General features: G+C 44.3%; 1 protein-coding gene and 1 long non-coding RNA gene across 8 annotated transcripts in view; one reads left to right on the forward strand and one right to left on the reverse strand.

The window, feature by feature from the left end:
* The window catches only part of LOC115309710 (band 3 anion transport protein), a 235,408-nt gene that overhangs the window by 47,752 nt on the left and 166,226 nt on the right, over positions 1–21,430 (reverse strand). For all 7 annotated transcript variants that reach the window (XM_040504406.1, XM_040504405.1, XM_040220069.3 and 4 more), the window contains 5 exons: positions 18,455–18,774; positions 10,432–10,571; positions 7,907–8,009; positions 6,910–7,061; positions 5,194–5,369 (listed from right to left, as the gene is read on the reverse strand). In XM_040504406.1, the coding sequence (XP_040360340.1) occupies positions 5,194–5,369; positions 6,910–7,061; positions 7,907–8,009; positions 10,432–10,571; positions 18,455–18,774 (891 nt within the window). The remainder of the gene's footprint in view (positions 1–5,193; positions 5,370–6,909; positions 7,062–7,906; positions 8,010–10,431; positions 10,572–18,454; positions 18,775–21,430) is intronic.
* On the forward strand, positions 5,304–8,677 carry LOC120848125. The gene is made up of 3 exons (XR_005717568.3): positions 5,304–5,392; positions 7,927–8,079; positions 8,522–8,677. It is a non-coding gene; the product is annotated as an uncharacterized LOC120848125 (long non-coding RNA).

Below are 21,430 nucleotides of genomic sequence, written 5' to 3' on the forward strand. Positions count from 1 at the left end.
AACTACCGTGAACTCCCTCGTACACGAACAAGGATTCGTAGGAGTTGCAGCTTCTTCTCAAACAGCAAAATGGGACATCGAGATATTCGTCGACGAAACTCCTGTTGTTTTCCGAATAGACACTGGAGCAGACGAAACGGTGTTACCAGCTGCCATCTTTCAAAAGGTCTTCTCAAAGTGCCACAAGCTCTCCGAGCCCCAACGCCGACTTCATGGTCCAGACGGACGACCCCTTAAAGTCATGGGATTAGCTCGGATGAAGCTCAACTGCCGTGGGCAACAAGCACTCGAAGAAGTTTACATCGTGAAAGGACTTCGCAAACCTCTCTTGGGTAAGCCAGCTATCGAAAAATTTCGGCTTTGCCCTCAAATCTGCATGACTGCGAACAAAGCTTGCGAACCGAAGAAAGAGTTCTCTCACCTGTTTCAAGGACTGGGATCTCTCGAAGGTGCTCACATTCTCAAGCTGAAGCCTAACGCGACGCCGTTTGCTATCGCATCACCGAGAAGAGTACCGCTTTCGCTGTATCGGGAAACGCAGAAAGAGCTAGAAAGCATGCAGTCGCAAGGTGTCGTCTCTCCAGTAGAAGAACCTACTGAATGGTGCGCGCCGATGGTCATCGTCCCCAAACCGTCTGGCAAAATTCGCATTTGTGTTGATCTCACACAACTGAACAAACACATTCAGCGCGAATATCACCCTATCCCATCAGTGGAGCACACGCTGGGAAGGCTAGCGGGAGCCAAGATCTTCTCAAAGCTGGACGCGAATTCTGGGTTTTGGCAGATCCCCCTAGAAGAGAAGTCACGACTCCTGACGACATTCATCACTCCGTTTGGAAGATTTTGTTTTAATCGCCTACCATTCGGAATCACGTCAGCACCGGAACACTTCCAGAGACGTATCACACAACTTCTCCAAGGAATGGAAGGAGTACTTTGCCACATGGACGATATCTTGATATGGGCGTCATCGTCCGAGCAGCACGAGCAACGTCTGCGAGAAGTCCTCAGGCGACTCTCATCAGTAGGACTCACGCTCAACGAGGATAAATCCGTCCTTCGAGTGACAAGTATCAAGTTCCTAGGTCATCAAGTAGACAGCGATGGTGTCCGTCCAGACGAGACAATCGTCAACGCAGTGAAACAGATGCCCATACCGACTTCAAAGCAAGAAGTCAAGCGCATCATGGGTATGGCGACATACCTAGGACGATTCGTGCCACACCTGTCTGACCTTCTGCATCCACTATCGTCACTGCTCAGTTCCAAAGTGGACTTCGTGTGGGATCATCCTCAGCAGAAAGCCTTCGCAAAATGGAAAGAAATTCTCTCAACCTGCCCCGTTCTTGGAATTTACGACGCCAACAAGCGATCGATTGTATCTGCAGATGCGTCATCCTACGGCCTGGGAGCAGTACTGCGTCAAGAGCAGGAGGATGGATCATATCGTGTCATCGCCTATGCGTCCAGAACACTCACCGAAACAGAGAAGAGGTACGCCCAAATCGAAAAAGAAGGTTTGGCACTCACGTGGGCATGCGAAAAATTCCGAGATTACATCGTGGGAACGCACTTTGTACTGGAAACCGACCACAAACCACTCATTTCTCTGTTTGGATCAAAGTCATTGGACGACCTAACTCCACGGCTTCAGAGACTGCGCATGCGTTTAATGCGCTACTCATTCGAAGTTGTGCACGTTCCGGGCAAGGAACTCCAAGCAGCTGACTCGTTGTCAAGAAGCCCTCTGCCACAGCGGCAAGACAGAGAGATGCAAGAAGAAATCGATTGCTTCATTCGACACATAGAGACGTCCCTACCAGCAACGCAAACGAGTCTCGAATGGATAACGGCAGAACAGGAGAAAGACCATGTTTGCCAAAGACTCGCCAGCTACAGCCATAAAGGTTGGCCAAATCGTCGAGATCTCGGAACAGACCTCAAAGAGTACTACGAGTACCGTCATCACATTGCCGTGCAAAACAGCCTTCTCATGAATGGTTCTAGAATAGTGGTACCAGAATCCTGCCGTCCACATATCCTGCAACAACTTCATGAAGGACACATGGGCATAGGAAAAGGCAAAGCACGGGCAAATGTATCGGTGTGGTGGCCGAGGATAAACGATCATATCGAGCGCCTGGTCAAGAACTGCGAAAAATGCATTAAAACTGGCCAGAACCGAAAGCACCCCCTCATCCCGTTAAGAGTTTCCTAGTCGACCGTGGGAGAGAGTGGCGATGGACCTCTTCTTCATTCACGGGAAATGGTGGCTGGTCGTCGTCGACTACTACTCTCGCTACCCGGAAATCGCCCGACTGGAAAGCCTCACAGCAGCGTGCGTAATAATGCACTGCAAATCGATATTTGCGAGGCATGGCATCCCAGAAGTAGTGGTATCTGATAATGGTCCTCAGTTTGCGGGAACCACAGGTTCAGCATTCACCAAGTTCTCACAAACCTACGGATTTAAGCACATCACATCAAGCCCTCGCTACGCGCAGAGCAATGGGATGGCGGAGGCTGCGGTGAAGATCATAAAGAGATCACTCAGCAAAACGGAAGATCCGTACGAGACACTCATGATCTACCGTTCAACGCCTCTGCCCAACGGATACAGTCCGACAGAACTTCTCATGGGGAGAAGGATGCGTACAACCGTACCGATCGCCACTCAGCTCCTGGAACCAAAGCTACCCGACCAAAAAGAACTGCGTCGCTATGAGCAAGAAAACAGGAACCGACAAAAGCAATACTTCGACCGGCGACACGGAGTGCGTCAACTCGATCCACTCGGCTCTGGACAGCGAGTTTGGGTCATTGACCTCAAGCGAACCGGAGTTGTTCAGAACAAGGCCCATACACCACGATCTTACTGGATAACGTCCGAGGGTCAAGAGATCCGAAGAAATCGCACGCATTTAATTCCTTTCCCCGATCAACAAGATAAACAAGGCATCGAAGAGTTCCCCGAAACAACCACGAGGCCCGAAGAAATGTGTGCCGACACCTCCCACAAACATTCTCGGCACGGCCGGTGTGTAAAAGAGCCAGACCGTTTCGGCACTTCTTCGAAGCTCCCTTAGAAAGAGGGATGTTATGGAGGTCGCCGACGCGCCGACGCTAGCGAGCTCCAAAGTCCAAGGCGACCGAGAAGAACGTTCGCGCGCAGCCCGAGATCTAAACATCCGTTCGTCCGCTTCGCGCGTAACCTGAGCGCCCCGTACCAGAGGCGCCTTTCTTTTGTTTCGTTTTAGATTTAATAAACGAGACGTCAGTCTTCAGCCAGACTCCGGCACGAAAGGTTGTCCATGTGTGCCCTTCGTAAAAGAACGTAAAACGAAACAATTCCCAATTCTCAAAAATCAAACTGGCGATTGTTTTTTGGAGTTCATAAAATTTATCCAGAAACACAAAACCCTAGTTATGAGTGATACACATCAGGATGTTGCGAGATAAAACTTCCACACAAAACCACCACTACGTCACACAGTTGCATGTTGATACTGGGATGATTTAAAAAACCTTATGCTTCGCATAGGGTCCCAATGATGAACATTAAGACATTGCAGTCCCTGGACCAAATGCAAAATGCGCAAAAAGGAAACACCAACAGAAGAATTTATATGCGCTATCACAATGGCAACCCGATGCAAAACACACAAAGAGGATGGTCATGTGTGAATTGAATTGGAGAAGATAATGCTGGCTTAGCTAGGCGAGAAATGAGGCTGGAGTTTCAATGGATACACCTCTACGTATACACTGTACAAAGTTTAGTGATCCTAGAGACAATTTCTCCGTAGTTGTGACAGGCACTGTTTCCATTTCCCGATTCACTGACATTCCATTTTTTTTTTTTTTTAATAATTTTAGAGATCTTAGTTTTGTAAAGAATAACTGCATACACGTGCACATCTCTCAGATGAACTGCTAGACTTCTAGCCACATTTGTTTCTTTTTATGGAACCTCAATTTTTCAATGACAAGAAAATATGTGGCATGCATCCAAACATTTGCATGTGAAGTGGGAAAACGTCTTAGTGTGTTGGAAAAAAATGGAACCGGCACCGTCAGATGAACAGTGTGCACAACATGTTAGGCAACCTAGCGCAACTCAGACTTGGAAAGTAAAAAGTTGTATAACTATACTCTGTTTCATACTTAATACAACGCTGTCGAAGCTACTGGCGCGAGTGCATGGCTTCAACTATGGTTTCGTTTGCGCGAGAATGCGTGCAAATGATGCGAGATCAAGCCCCATGCTCGAACCAGCACCTTTGACACCCTTGTATATTAAGTATGAAATGGAGTATAAGGTTTCGTGCTTTGTGGATTTATTTTTCTTCAAATTTGTGAGAGTTTTTTTCTGGGTCTATTTTTCCCGCGGATTCAGTGTTTTTTGCCATCTATTTGTGGTGTGAAAGAAAAAATTGTCATTTGTCGGGGCTTATGTTGAAGGAAGTGGGACACTGCCATAAGATTCCCCAACCCTGGGGGACATGTGCGTGACTTGAATACTTGGAAAACGGCCCGGTAGATATCAGATAAGCCATAAAGACCACAGTTGTGGTTTTGAAGAGAGGAATAGCCTCACATACAGTTCAGTGGGTGAAGTCATCCGGGTCAAGACAAAATAAAGCTGTACATAATGATTGTCTTCCCAAGAAGCTTGGGCTCTTATTATTCAAGGGCAGTTCAATTTCTGGGTTTTTCGGTTTTCCCCAATTTTGATAAAACCAGCTCTGGGGTTTATCGGTATTTATCAAAAACATAGAAACTTCGTTATAAGTGACTTCTGTCATGTTAATTCGGAATGATGAAGACATTAGACCTCATCTTTATGTAGGGCTAGTGCAGTATCGCATGCTCAAAAAAAAGACGAAAAAACCATGAGAAGTGCATGGGTGGCCATGACCGAAGGTAGAGTTATGAACCGGTTTAAAACAGTTTTAACCGGTCTGAACTGGTTCAGGCTTGGTACAATCGATAGCCAAACCAGTATTTTGTGAACGTGCCCGAAGCAGTACTGAACTGAAAAGAAATGCAAAACTACCAAACCAAAATTCAAACTGAAAAAACAAAATTGTTTGGGCGATTTGCGTTTTCTTTAGTTTGGCGATTTCAGTATTTTTTTTAGATAGACCCATTCCGGTCTGCTCGTGCTAATGCAGCGGCACGAAGCCCTACCTCATGAGGCTTCCGGTCGTAGAGTTTCTTCATGAAGGGGACCGAGTAGCGTTTGCCGGAGTCTGGTGCGGGCACGTCCAGCGAGTCCTCTGGCGTGGGGTGCAGGAAGGAGAGCACCGTGTTCTTGGCCAGGATCTTGTGGCGCCGCATCCCCTTCGGATCTTCAAACCTATGGCCTGCAGGCAGTGGCTCCCATCAGGTAAACTCTTTGCCCGAACCAAGGACGTCAGCTTTCTACAAAAAAGGGTCTTCACACTGACATTCCCGGATCAATGTGAGGAGCCAATCATTGCTGTACGCCTAAGTGGCCTGGTGGCTTTATGGGACTGGGGTGCTGACACTATGTTAGTGTCTAAACATGCAAAGGGCACTGCACGCTCACCACTGACCACAGCACTCCATGTACACAAAAATTGCCCATCCCTTTGGTATGTCGCAAGGGCACTCTAAAAGCATAGCATTTATAGGCCCTCTGCAAGGTCAGTGTCACCTATAGTCAGAGTCACGTGACGTCTTGGTGCCAGAGTCGAGTGATGTCAAACCTTCTGGACATCGTCAGAAACCACCAAATCAGCACACTTAACAAAAATGTGGCACACGGCTTTCAGCAAAAACACTCAATTTGAAAAAGTTTTGAAGTTTGTTTTCTATCAGAATGCATCTGCTGCTAAATGTCAGCTGCCAAGGATGCAACTCCTCCATCTCTTTCTTACAAGTTTCCACGACTTTTGTGCTTTCTCTAAACTTCTGCACACCCTACTAATATGCACACCAAAGAGATCGCTGTTTAACTGTTTGTTGGCTCTGAAAAAATAAACATACAATTATAATGATTATTACTCTTACTGCTACAAATACGGTTATTACTATTATAGTATCCTATATGTCATCACTTTGCCTTTACTATTTTCCTACAAACTGCCTGCTTTGCAATTAGTCAATAAAACTGTAAAGGTAACAGAATACATTTTGTGCAATCATATTGCCACAGCAATCCATTGCATCAGAAAATATTACAATCTAAAAATTAATTCCTCACATTACAACTGAAAGGATAGATTTAATTACATTAATGGTAGGGCTGAGCAACTAATCTATTAACCTACCTACTAATCAATTAATGTTTTAACCACAATTTTTTCAACCGGTTAATCGGTAAAATTTTGACGAACCAAAAGAAAGTAAAAATTAAATGCATTCAGCACGCAGACGTGGACGAGAACACCTGTATAACGGGCAAATTTCAGGTAATATTTTAACCTAAGCTAATCTGTAGGGGCAAGATTTGTAACTCCAGACAGGAGCAGAAAGTTGCACAGATCTTGGCCACTTCAACGTTGTGCGAGCGTCCGTTTAGAGCAGCAGAGACTATTGCAAACAATAAACGGAGGTTGCTCATGCCGGAAAATATCAATGAACCCGTTTGCCTCATGCAGCTGAAGTGCGAGAGGCTGCAGCATCTGTGAGTGAGCATCTTTGAACTGTTCTCAACTACATATCGAAGTTGATTCTTATTTAAAATTGTATAATGTGCCGTTTATCAAATATTCAACAAAAGCAAAAAAAGAAAAAAAAAAATTACCTCTTAATTATTATGCATAAAAATAAATGTGACCGATTAATCGATTAATTGATCGATTAAAGGGTGGCAATTAATCGGGTTGAAATTTTGAATTGATGTCCAGCCCTAATTAATTGCCATTACTGGTGACTTACTTGCCATGTCTTCTAGATCAGCAGATTGAAGCGTCATGGCTTCCTCGGGCTCCGTGACGACCCGGTGCTTTTCTTCAGCATCGTGAAGGATCATCAAACTCGGGTCATAAATATATCTACGGTGTTTGTGCCTGTGATGATGATGGTGGTGCCTGCGGAAAATGGAAGAGAGCCAGTTTCATACACTCCTATTTGAGAATAGGACAATATTGCAATACCGGCAATGCTAACACCATTTGACTTTACTTCTGGGTATATCATAAAATAAAAGCGAACTACTGACCCCAGAAACATGCACTGTCGAATGAACTCAAATCCTGCTATACGAAACTTATTCCACAGTTTACCAGAAAATACCAGGTAAGTACCCACTAAAAATTTGAAGATAATCATGAAAAAATGGGGGATAGGCGCTTGTCTCGTCATCGATTTTACATATACATGTACTGAGCATATTTTAACAGTTCTTACAAATTTGCGACTAGACGCTTACTGTGAAATGGGCAGATGCGCGGTATTCAACGGTAAGTCACTTCACTGTAACTGAGAGATGCAATGAAAAACGCACTACATCTGCTTTTGGACAGCCTTCTCTCAAAGGCAAATTCAGTTTTTCACTTGCAACTTCGTACTCTGAAACTGCCACCTCATCCTAATCATTAATGTATAGCTAATTTTTGCAGAGCGAAAAATACACGTTTCTTTTCTCTGCTTACACCCTGAACACTTACGTATGCATATTTCTTATCTTGGACTTCAATACTGCTCTGCATGTAGGTTGTTCAAGTTTGACCCCAACCAACCTTTCCTATGTCCGTTTCTTTTTTTATAACATCAAAGCAGTACATGAAAACTCATATTGGATGCACAATAAGGGGATAATGCATCCAGATCTAATGTGAGAAGCACATTATAAGCATTATAATTTAATTTACTTGTTTACACTGCTTCAAAAGACACTTGTGGAGAGACCAAAGCTACAACAGTAACCATGTACCTGTCCTTTGCTCTGTGCAGTTGTGCTCCTTTTGACGAAGAAACAGGAGCTCCTTCAGGCACCGTGGGCTGCGGCGGTGAAGCCTCCTCAGTCGAGTCAGAGCCTGAAACGTAACGGCTATACCTTGAATCTCGCACCCTGCAAGCTTCATCACATTTTGCTCTCGCTGAAAGGTAGGTCTCGACAAAACCAAAGAAAGTATTGACTGTATAATGTGCACAATGAAACTGAAAAGCCTTACGCAATTATAGAAATAGTTTAGGAGAGAATGCAGTTGTAGTTGCATAATTGGGACTATCTGCAACAATTGTACACACCTGTCTATGATGTTTAATTTGCTATACACATATGTAAAGAGTTGATACATAATGACATGACATAAATGGAGATGCAAGACCTTTTTGCACTTTCTTTATCATGAAGTGAAAACTAACTTCTTTTTACAATTTGAGCAGCATTGCCAGGTAGCAAAGTGGTAGTGACATCATACTCTCATTGAAATTTTACCAGATTTCAGCAGACATTGAAATTTACATTAAAAAAATCCTAAAAGAGATCAAGCATTCATATTCAGATTACACATGTAAGAACTTTCATTAACTCAATCCTTTTCAGGTACACAGGCACTGTGCTTGGATACGTGAAGCTAGAATGAAACGAAATGGACCGGTGGAGGGCGGATGTCACCGTGTTGGTAGCAGTGTCATCGCAAGAGAAAGAGACAAGCTTTGTGCATAGCTCATCCATTGCAGGAAATAGTTTTGACAAAATTTGGTTGTCACAGAAAAAGAACATTCTTTCTTGCACTTGAAATGTGTATATGTATGTTTAAAAAAATAAATAAATGATCAAAAAAAGCACACAGAAAAGTATGGTCACCATTAAGCCAGTGGGAAAGCCATCTGCCAGTTGGCGGGCTACCATTACCTACTCCCTGATGGGTTGCTTTTCTGTAAACCATTTTTCTTCATATGGCTTCTCCAATGTGTGGCTTTCGGGCTCTACTTGAATCGAGCGGTGGCCCTATGCCACCAAGCACTGGCTACTTTAATGCTGTACAGGCGGCACTTTCAGTTGTTCAGTATTAATTAAGCATTTCTCCCCAGATTTTGTCTCGTGCAGGAAAAGGGTCACTAACCAGGACACCAGAGGCTCAAGAATTCACCAGGTTTAAAGTCTGGAGGCAAATTTCACCATCTGGCAACACTGAGAGTATAATTTCAATATACTGATGCACATGACTGGCAGTGATTGGCATAAAGCCGGGCATGTGCGATTAGTGAATTTTGAGTGAAGCGAATTCAACGTGAAAAATTGTCTTGGCCAAATATTTCCGAATTGAACAAAGAATAGCTTCTCAAAGCCTTTCACTGGAGTGCACAACGCTTAAATTAAAATTCAACTGAACTCATGAAGGTTGTTGCCAACCTTCCCCTTGCCCACTTCTAAGCTCAGTTATTTAATATAATTCTATTTATGAACTGCAGCACGAACACAACAGATTTGTCATATATATCCTAATAGAGGGGGTATATAAATCTGCTTGCTATATAAAAATATCCTTTCTTCAATTTCAAAGTTAACAAACAAAAAAAAAAAAAAAAAACAAGCACGAATGATGATTGAGGGTTGTCAAGACATCATTGCCAAACACATACCCCCGCATAACTGCGGCCGCTTAGCCCCAATGAGTGCGCTACTCACCGAGCACTGCGGGGAAGCAATACCTGCAGATCCCTCGTGCATTGCTTCCCCGCAGTGCACACGTGCACAGTGAGAAGCGCACTCAACGGGGCTAACCCGCCGCAATCAACACTTAGAAAAGCATGAATATCGCAGTTCATCTCGAAGCAAATATCAAATAATGCTTTATTCTAAAAGACTATTCGAAAATTTTAATATTTGGACGACCCTACAAAACACCATCTATTTTCAGTGATATTTACTTTCCCACAATGCACAAACCTAAGTATAAGCATGTCAGTCTGAAACAAGCTTCAAAAGACACCTGATTCCACTTTAGATCCACCATCGTTGCACCGTTTAGAAGACGAGATTTACGAAATACCCAATTAAATCCACGAAATTCCAGGCGTTTTTTGCTCAAGGACTGCGCAGAACAGTCTGAATACCCGCAAGCTGAAATGCAGGGTGCATCCGCAACTTTTCCGACACAAGAGAAAAGGCAATCGTAGTCACTGACAGAATAAGAATGGCAGGGTAGGCCTTTCGAAAGGCTGGCCCCCAGCACCCTCAGCTCCATGCCCTGCACCATGCTTTGGCCACGAGGTGCACGAAATTACAAAGTGTTGTCGATGGTAGGAAGCTCGCGCTGGAGGCGGGACAACTGAAGCTCCTCCCTGCCCTTCTCACCTTGTCAGTGACCACAGCAACTAGCAGGACATGCAGACTCGTACGTTTCGTTTACATTTTAGATTTCGACTGCTCCATCTGGACAACACCAGAGCCACTTAAAGCCTCAGCAACAGTCCTTTAGCTTTTCTGGCAAATGCAGGGGCACCCACCGAGGATAAAGGCCACCTTGTGCTGCCCTCCCTCCCCTTCGTTGGGCTCCAGGGACGACTCTCGCACCGTCGACGACAGCGGAGCATCGGTGCACTGCTTCCCGTACTCAGCCGTGCGGGTATCGATGTTCGGGAAGAAACTGGGGGCGCAACGAGAGGGCTTCCACATTTGGGGACTGCATGTGCAACGAACTGGGGTACACCTAGAAATACTGCTAGTTCCCTTTGGAACTATCGTGGAATGGTTTCGCAGTTATACATCGTGGACTATTGAATAGTCCTTTCAATCAAAAAGCGCTGCATCATTCATAGCTTTCAACAGTACTAGGAAAAAAGCCACAACATCCAGCTCGCTCTATTGCTCTGGGCTTGTTCTATTTATCTGCACCAACCTAATAAACCGGTGCAAAAAAAAGCGAGAGGCAGTGTACTTCCGGTTCGTGTTTTAAGATAGGCTGCACTTGTAAATTGAATACAACGGTGTGCATCCGGTGCAGCTGAGGCAGGAGGTGTAGGTAAATCGAACTTAGCAAGTGTTGAAGTTATGAATGACACTAAACTATTCTTCCAATAATAAGACACAAAGGTGTTTAGTCATTGCTCTGATCCAAGTAACTGAATATATGCTGAAATAAAGAAAAGCATAGGTCCACTATCCAGTTGCTTTTACTGCTGGCTGGGGGGGGTCTTATGGCATGCCACCTGAAAGAAGGAGTGAGCTACAGGAGCATAGACCCTCGTCATCACAAATCACTCTCCAAGCTGCTCGTAGAGTGATGGAAGCGGCATTTTACTGGTTGTAATAAACTTTGTAGCAGGCAGAATTTTGGTTTGGAGCAGCCATTGATCCTTTTGAAGCAGGTGCCAACATATGCTGGCATGTTACTTAAAAATTAAACTATGACTGCATAATTTGCATAGCTAAATGAGTCCATCTTTGATAATTGAAAGTTCATCATTGACATTGAAGCCCATTACTTTTTACCTTTTGTAATAATGTTACATAAAAATAATCATAAAAAGTACCCAAATGGACATGCAACTTTATTTTTAGAAATAAGGCTCAGGTCAGAGTAGGTTCCATTTACAATAAGGATTAAAAAAAATAGCAGAAAAATTAATTGTTGCAAGACACTTCAGCCGAGATAAAGTGTCTCTCACACTTCCCCTTTTACATTCATAGTTTATGTAGCCTTCAATGCAATTCGTGTAAAATTCTGGCAAAAGCTAGTGCATCTGCTAAAACATTGATTGATGAAAATATGTTACACCAAGTTTAATGAACCTACCAAACACAAGATTCTAATATGATAAGCAGCAAAAATCACCACCCTCAAATATTACCAAAAATTATAGTCGTGCTTTTAAGAGTTGGCAGCATTGGAGGTACAGTTGAGACACAGCTTGGTGCCCTTTCGATCGACTGGTACAGGAGAATTACCTTGACTACCATATTAATTCAAAAATACGTCTGAGATTTTGTTTCTTTATTTCTCAGCATCCCTCTTGAAAACTAGAGATCGACCTTCAATCAAGACCAAAGAATTTCGACCTCTAGTCAAATATTGAGCATCATTTGCAGGCTCATCGCGCTACCCCAGCTGTTTCCCCCACGGCAGCCACTGCTCCTCGAACCCTGATGCGAAGCGGTGAAGCTCAACCCACGCACGACCCTGCGAGGCGGTGGAGGGAGACTGGAGCGGCGATAGTGTCACGGCATGAAGACACTCGCCGAGATGGTAATCAAGTAATCTCATCAGGCCTCGCATGCGGCCTCGGTTCTGTCTCATCACAGCAGCCGCCATACCACCATTTTACGATTTTTCCTCGAGACATTTAGCTTCCCGACATCACCGACATTGCACGAGGCCAGCGTGGTCGAAGAGCGAATATTACTGAGGGCGAGTAGAGACACCGTGAAATACATGTTTGCACCATTTTCTTCTCTTCCATTCCTTTGAATACTAGTACAGACCAATATAATTGTTTCACTTTCATTCTCATTCCTGCGCAGGTTTGCTGCAAGTAAAAATAAACATATGGCTCCAAGTGGAATCTTGCTGAGCGCCATTGATAACCATTAGAACAGTAAACTTTATAGAAAGACTTGGAGCGCGTGGGAAGCGCGGTGGTGCGCTAAAGTAACCGCTGGTGGGGCAGGTGCAAGGCTCCAGGTGCGAAAACTCAGATGCGAAGAAACTGCGCGGGGCCGCGGGCGCCTTTTCGGACCGCCAGCCTTGCGCCTGATGCACGAGTGGGAACTTGAGCACAACACCGCGCTTCCCGCGCACTCGTAGTCTCTTAAACTTTTTTTTGATTTCGGGTTTTCGACGACGCTCAGCAATTTATTTTTTCTTTTTTTTTTTGTTAGAACCATGATTATTTTTACTAATTACAAAGTTAACATCTTGTTAACTAGCCATGTACTATGCCACCCTGGCTGCATAACTCGCTCGCACAGACCGATTGGTGTAGTTTTCACATCACTTTTTTAACTGTTTGTACAGCCTAAAAATACACACTGTAGATAGAGGAGCATGCTAAACAGGATAACAATTAAATTGTAATTTTTGTGTAATAATAAACCACACTTCTGCTACCCTTTATTTAAAAGAAACAGCTATGTACATGGATGTTTTCATCTCGCCTCAGGAACGGGTTTGGAGTGAAAATTTTAGTTTTGACAAGATAGAAATGTTTTGGGACCATTCTAACACACCGCAAACAACAATAAACTTGGCAGATTTTTTTTTTTTTTTTTTTTTTTTAAGTTTTTGATTAATGAAGCGGCTGAGGCGAAAACTAACGTTTCTTTCACCTTTCGAGGATCGGATGTTTGGCTGCTCGCCAAATATTCCGCAATAATCTCAAAATAAACTTCATTACGCTTAATAAAGTAAGAAAAAAAATCTTTCATATTAGAATAATTTTGAAAGCGCGGTGGTGCGCTAAAGTAACCGCTTGTGGAACTATCTCCCTTTCATGATATTTGGCAAAGTTTGGCAACTTCTTACGCCAGTGAGCTCAAACTTAGCTATTTTCATTACATACAAATTCAATATCATATGTACAAATAAAATCCGTTAATTTGACGGGCGAATGTTTCAAAAACCTAACAAATTCGAAATCGATTTTCTAAAAATCCTCATTTTTTATTTGCTTTATTTTTTGTTGGTAGCAAGGTATGGTGGTCGTCAATCATGAAATTTGAATACAGAGCAGGGGTCTCCGAACCCCGGCCGTGGGCTAGATCCAGCCCGCGGCTGGCCGCAATCTTTGCACTGACGCCCCGGGCCGCGGCCTGCTTCCAGCAGGCCCGCTGCTACCGGCGCAAAAAAGAAGAGTGTACAAAGAGAAGGCGCTACAACGCCTACCTTCGTATTCGCTCTGACTTTTTATCCCGCTGTTTTGTGTAACATGTATTGCACATTGTCATCACTGGCATCTTCATTCTTAGTCCCCTGATTTGTCAATGTGTTTACGTTAAAATTATTTTGAGTTTTGCTTTGTGATATGTTTGGTGTATTGCTGTAATAATTCCTATCCTTTTCGTTAGTGTTCTGCCATTTGCAAATATGCCAACTTTCCTAAGTGCCTTGATTTATGCCCGGTCAGGTTTTTAGGCTGCAATTATTATATTTCATAATTAGCTAAATATTAAATTATACTATATACTATAATTATATTATACTATACTATATATAAATTATACTTGCAAGTCATGTTATTCACATGTAGGTTTTTATTATTATAACTTGAATTAACTTTTATTTTACTAATGAACAGACAAATGCATTTTAATACAGAAATTCAAAGTATATACTTTGAATTTCTATATTAAAATGCATTTGTCTATTCATTTAGTATTTTACTCGCATTTATATTCACTTGTTTATTTCCTGGCCCTCGAGGCTGTGACAGACGCCTAATCTGGCCCCTCAGCCATAAAGACCTCTGATATATATTATCTATTTTCCCTTCCATCTCTTCTATTATTTTCACGCCCAGTTCAACGCATATATTCTTAACCTATCGTTATCAACCTGCACTTTTTCCTCGATTTGGAAAAACTCCAAAACTGTGCCGATACATAAGGAAGGAAGAGCAGATGATCCAAAACATCAGACCCACCTCGTTACATCCATTCGCAAAAGTCTATGAAATAGGTTAGAACATGATTATATCTTTTTTAAACATAAAATTCCCCCCCAACCTGGTTTTCTGCGAGGAAGATCAGTGGAAACTCGTGTCTACTTTTAATTTTGTTTCGCCTACTGGGTGTCATCGCGGCCAGGTTGGCACTGTATTTTTATCTGTCTAAGACATTTGATTTGGTTGATCAAAAACTGAACTCGTGCAGCATGAGTACTCTACTTTGCACATTGGTTCACGATTATTTGACCAATAGACACAACTTTGTACATGTCCTCGGACATCTCTTCCGGCTGGTTACCCTCTCTAGTGTTCCCCAAGGGCTCATACTTAAACCGATTGTGTTTAACGGTTTCATAAATGAACTCAGCTCATGTGTTAGGCACTCAGAAATCCGTCAATACGCCAATGATATTAAGCTATTCAGGCAGATCTTATTTGCGGAGGACTCTATGAAACTTGTGGATGCATGATGTCAAATCAGTACGTGATTAGTGTAGTCTCAACATGATCACACTTAATCCAAGACTGATGTTATATCTTTCTCTAGGAAGCTAAAGCCTATTAATTTCTGTTATCAAATTGGGTTGAAAAGAGTTGAGTGCACCCGTGATCTTTGTGTTAGATACACCCTTTGTCATTCAGTACACACTGGTACACATGTCAATAGCACTGTCAATGTCAATGCCTCCTTCCGTACGTCGAGTATTATTTCTAGAATTACACGCGAGTTTTCTATGTCTCGCCTGCATAATGCGGTTGTAATTTTCATTATTAGGTCGAAACTGGAGTCTTTCTCTGTCGTACGGAATTCTATAGGCAACATTCACTTGACGTCACTCGCTAGGTGCGCTAACATCGGCCACCACGGTCGCCATTCTCGAGGTCTCTTTTTATCCCATGTAGGTATGAGGTGCTGTCTGGCCGGATCTTTCAGCGTGGTTTAGCAGAATTTTACATCTTTAAAAGGTTTTTTGGGGCGAAACTAGGCGTTATTCCTATACTTTGGTGCTTTTGAAGCGCTGTAGGAATATTTTTTCTGTGCGTTTTAGTTAGTTTTTGTCGTTATCAAACTTGTCCACCGCGGCCGTGTTGCTCTTTCGAGTCCATGCAGTGCCGTGTCTCGCGCGCCAAGCCCACGGCGGGAGCACTTTTGCAAGAACTGTGATTTTACTAGTTTGGGGCTTTTGTAGCATGTTGTGATTACTCTTTGTTTTGTTTTGCTAGTTTCTTCATTGTTTTTTCTCTAGCAAATTTTCTGCGTTATGGCCGTGTAACCATGTTGCTTTTTCGTGTTCAATAACCATTCTCACATCAGACACACCAATCTCTTGCAGAAAAAAGAATTTTAAAACGAATTAAACAATTACCAAAGAGCACCTGATGGATGTCGCTAACGCTTCGTTTGTAATGCCCGTCTAGGAACCTTGATAGGTAGTGACAATAACTGTCTCGCCTCCGGCCACGATGACAGAAAAGCCTGAAGGAGAACTCCCCTCTCTCCGAAACTTTGTCCCAGAAGTCGCTATTGTCCCTCTACAAGATTATACAAGATTAACCCTTCACTCAAAATTTGTACAAAGACAGCTTTGGGGTTACTTGCGGTGGCCCGATCGCTGGTGTGCTTCTGCTGCATTCAGCGGATGCTACGAGCCATCGGGGCCTATCCAAGGCCGTGTGTATGTCACGTGACCTTGGAGGGGGAACAGCGACGCGTGGAAAGCGTATCACGGGCTACGTCCGCAGGGCGGGATTGGCTGGGATAGCTCGCAGCATCCACTGCGTCCCGGACGTAAGGTCCCGAGACAAACTCCGTCACGATTGCGGCGGATGTGACGTGCTCTCCACTGGCTGCTCTCCGAGCGCTGGCCGTTTATAACGAAAAATACAGCCATCACGCTCAAAATACAAACGTGCGATTGTCATTTACAGATATTGTGGATCATATTCAGCCTATTTGTGAACACGACAGGTATATTTCAAATTTCGTTGAAGTATCCCATTCTAGGAAGTAATGCTGATGGGAAGCTTGCACTTTGTTGGGTATGTTATCATACAGGTCCATTTCATGATCCAGGTACTGGCCGTGATTAAATAATATTAAATGAAAGACTGATTCATAAAATAATATTGTGCCTGTTGTTTTTCATGTCTTGAAACAGTATCCATTTAACTCTAAGGTGTCTGAGGACCACCCAAGCAATGATTTGCTACAGAATCTACAAATTTCGTTCGCAAATGAGACAAGCATGACGGATAATAACTGTAGATGATAATAGCACATTTGTATTTTGAACGACTGACTTTATTTTTCGTTACCAACAGTGCACTCAAGCAAGCGCTCGAAGAGAAGTAAACGGAGAGCGCAATGTGTCCAAATATCTGACTCGCAAAAAAAAAAAAAAATCGTAGCTTTTGTGACGTAGCAAGGCTGGCGTGGTTATGAGCTTTGCCGTTGCTGGCTTTTTGGTGGCGTCAATGCGTTATAACCGAGCCGTTCGAGCAGTGGCATCACTAGGGTCAGCGGCACCCGGGGCGGTGGCCCGCGGTGATAGGTCACACGTAAGAACTTGCCAAACTTTGCACAAAAAAAATCATCAAAGACACACAGTTCGATTTTCTTTTTTGTAATTACTTTAAAACATTTAAATTTTATTAGGCATAATTAAATTTATTTCGAGAGTGTTGCAGAAGAGTGCTAGTGCAGTTGTGTGAGAAGTGACAAAATAGCTAGCGGTCAAACGTGCTACCCCACAGGACACATCAGTTTTCACCTTGGCCGCCTCAAAGCTCAATAACTTGGAACAAAAAATCCGACGAGCTTGCCGTTTGCGCTCTCCTTCATTTCAAGAATGGTCCCAACACATCAAATTCTTTTGTCAAAATTAAATCTTCGACCTCAAAACCGTGCTTGAATTGAGATGAAAACACCCCTATTTACCAGATCAAATGGTGCAACGTTGTAGAAAGAGTCCTTATTTATTTCTTTTTTTTAAGAACATAAAAAAATCCACTCTTCTTTGTTAAAGTGTGATTTTATCTAGTATTTAAAAAGCTCACAATTGCCAAGATACACAAAATTGCTTACAACTGGATGTAAGAAATACAATATGTACAAATGCTACAAAAGGCTGGTAAAAACCAAAGGAAAAAGTACAGCGAAAGTAGAACAACAGAAAGGAATATTCAAATTATTCTACACTAAGGCAATTTGCATGAAGTTTAAAAAATATAATGCAAACAAATAATAAACATCGATATATATATATATATATATATATATATATATATATATATATATATATATATATATATATATATTTTCTTTACGTGGCAAATGGCAGTGTTTTGGGGGAATTTAATTAATATAGTGTTTCCAATACAAGCTCATAACAGCGGCGATGCAGTTTTTGCGATACAATCTACATCTATAAAAAAAATTAAACTTCTTTCTCAAAATGTGCAGGCACATTTATATCTCTTTTCGTTCGGAGCTGCGCTGCGGCAAAGCGGCTTTAGCGAAATTGTCAATGTTAGTGTAGCTTCGCTACAATATTTTAGTGTTACTTGGGAAGCGAACTCAATGAAACAACAAATCCATCTTTAAAAAATGTTCAATATAACTTGAGTATCCAAAAAAATTGTACACACTGATATTCGCATTGCTACATGAAGGTTTCAAATACGTGTCTACAAATTGCTATTGCAATACCGTTTCTTTTTGTACAAACTAAACATTAACAAAAGGCCTACCCACGCGCGATTTCCCTAAACTATGGCGTATCCGCGGCGTGGCCTGATCCAGCCTGCAGGACGGATCAGCCCACGTCGGTTCAGTTCAGCATAGTGGAGTAACAAAACACGGCCTTACCCATAGCTCCCCAGTGGCTGATCATCGGGCGTCATCGAAGGCTTCTTCAGGGACGACTTCAGCGGCTTTTCTGCCAATGAAGTATCCGAAGACTTGGGCTTTGGGGCCGCTGGGGGTGCATCCGGGTGGATCTCCACTTCAGGCTGGCTTGTTGCAGTCGAGAGGAAGATCCGAGGCACACTGCGAGCCTTGCTGGGTTTCGACGGACCTTCCAGGGGGTCCACCAGCGCTACACCGCTGGCCACGCTCTCCGCGGACAGCGTCTCGCCTGCTTGAGGGGCATCGCTGCCGGCTGCCGGTTCATCCGTCTCCTCCAAAGTCTGGCGTGACGAAAGAAGCGTTATCAGACCCTTTTTTTTTTCTTTTTTTCTATCTAGTAGCTGCAGCGCCGATCATCTGAGTCGGCCATTGTTTGGGCATGTACTCCAAACATGTATTGGACACGAGTGCTGTGTCAACGTTCAGCGATTGGCACCCAAGCAATGGCGACCGCCAACGCTGCTCGATTAACTTTTGAAATGGTCCTATGGGAATGTCCAGCCCAAAAGACGTCCAAAGGGACAGCCAAAAATATATTGGGTGACATCAAATAAAAAAAAATAAAAATAAAAAAGGTAGCTATACTCTCTCCACTCCTAAGCTGACAGTGTGGCGGAAGCCATGTGCTCGTTGGACCACTCGTACGTTCATCGTATGTCACGTGATCACGCTCCCGCCCATATTGATGCGTAGAAAGGGGTAAGTTATGAAAAGAAGGCGGTTGGCTGGTCCGGCGAGAGCCTACCTCCCACCACACTATCATCTTGGGGGGGAACAGAGTAGAGTTGACATTTTTAATTTATAGGGTGGCCTCGCAAAACACCTTCTCGATTCCGTTAAGCCGCATTCCGTCGCATTGATGAACAGCGTCCACCACTTTCCCTATCTGTTCGCTTCCAGACATCCGGTTATTCGCGTCGGTTTTCGGTGTTGGTGAAACAGAGGCATGGCGAGTGACTCCGCGACAACCCAGTAAGTACGACAGGGGACGTATCTGGGCCGCATAAACCCACACTTACTTCCGAGTCGCCTCTGCGTCATTCACCGGGGCCATTTCGGCCGTTGGCAGGTCAACTTCTCGATCGCAAAATCGTCCAAATAAAGGCTACTGATACGTTGTTATGAACGGCCCCCGGACCAGACCCTCTCGATCTAAAACACCTGGCACTGGGGAACCCCCTTGAGTATCGTCGCCATATGATATGGTTCCGGTCAGTTGAGCCCGGAAACGAAGCGAGAGGCGACAAAGGGATGGTTTTCGACGGAGGACCACCGCGTTGATGTCGCCACACCTAGGCGCGAAGCTGAGCCGGACCCTTACTTCTGGCGGAGATTACGCGGGCCCGAAACGGGGTCACCCGACGCAGGAACCGGGGGGATTACTGTGCGAAGATTCCGGATGACGGTGCGCCAGCTGCGGGACCTCCGTGAGGGTGTATTCAGCACGGATCATCTTCGGACGCCACTTGCAGTTGTTCCGGCCCAACCCTTTTCGTGCCACAAAGCCGCCTAATGGAGAGATCGGCACCACCTCGGCCAGCGTCGCCTCCTCGGCGCGGCATTCGAGGGCGGGAGTGACTCGGCGCCGGGATGTGATGTCCGGCCGCTACTACACTGTGTGCTTGTGCGTGCTAGTGGGCGGGGCCTGACCAGTTGGGGGACGGCGTCCTGGCCTAGAGACGTAGAGAAGGGGGACCTTATAAAAAGAGTGGTTTTACGCGCTCTCGGTGTGTTCTCACGTTGCTCTCATGCCGAACGGCAAACTGTACATAGAATGTAAATAAACAGTTTGAGAAGAGACACCCTGGCTCGCTACCAACTCTGCCCGATGTCCTGGGCGACGCATGGCTCCAGCGGAGATCGACTACATGGACAAGCCCCGAGTCGCAACAACGTATACAACTTGAGTACCAATTGCCGATTCTCTTCTGTTCCCGATTCTGACTGGCGCAGTCAATCTCAAAGTGAAAGAAGAAAGAACTGGGGCGAGCCGCGAAACACTGCCTCTTCACATAAAAGGACGTAGGGCAAAAGATTTCAAACCGGAAGTAGTCGCGTGAAACTGCCCTATGTACAAGGTGTGATGAGAAAGTTCCAGGACTGATTTCGCAGCGTAAAAAAAAAAGGGCAGCCCAGTGATGCGCGCACAGCAGTCGAAGGAAGGGACCTTCATGTCTCGTTATACCAGAGGGCGTCGCTCTGTGAACATTTCGAGCTGCGCTACACGAGTTTTTGCGACCATGTGCACGAGCGTAACGTCTATCTCTCCATAGACTGGAAACCAAAGCGAGAGCCAACATCCATTTTACGTCAAACTCGGAAAATCTAAAAGAGAGACCTTTGAAATTATTTAGAAGGCTTATGTCAAAAAGCAGTGGGATGTGCGAGGTGTTTTAAGTGGTGCTCGCACCTCAATAACGCCAGAATGGTACTGAAGTCAAGGAGAGGTCGGATAAGGTCGCCCTACCCCTCTTATACCCGTGCCACACGGGCAACTTGAATGCCATTTGCAACGAATGACATTTGTGTGATCGGCGAATCGGCTCGCAATCTGTCGCGCGTGGAATGCGCCACGCCCGAAGTGTCGCGCGCTGATTGGCCGTCCGCTCAAATGTCATTCGTTGTAAATGGCATTCGAGTTGCCCGTGTGGCATGGGTATTAGTCTTCCAGCAATGTACTGCCATTCCTGAAACGCGAGCGCCACTTAAAACACTTCGCCAAATTCACTGCTTTTTGACACGAGCCTGCTGAATCATTTCGAAGCTTCTCTCTGTCATATCTGCCGAGTTTGACGCAGAATTGATTGCTCTCGCTTCGATTTGAAGTCTATGGAGAGATCGCCATTGTGCCCGTGCATGTGGCACAATGTACACTGACAAGTTGAGAACGGCAGGGCTTCAGTTACATCGCCTTCAGCGCTTCAGTTACATCGCCTT

Source organism: Ixodes scapularis, unplaced genomic scaffold, assembly GCF_016920785.2.
Source record: "Ixodes scapularis isolate PalLabHiFi unplaced genomic scaffold, ASM1692078v2 PGA_scaffold9__187_contigs__length_104089568, whole genome shotgun sequence".
Classification (NCBI taxonomy): Eukaryota; Metazoa; Arthropoda; class Arachnida; order Ixodida; family Ixodidae; genus Ixodes; species Ixodes scapularis.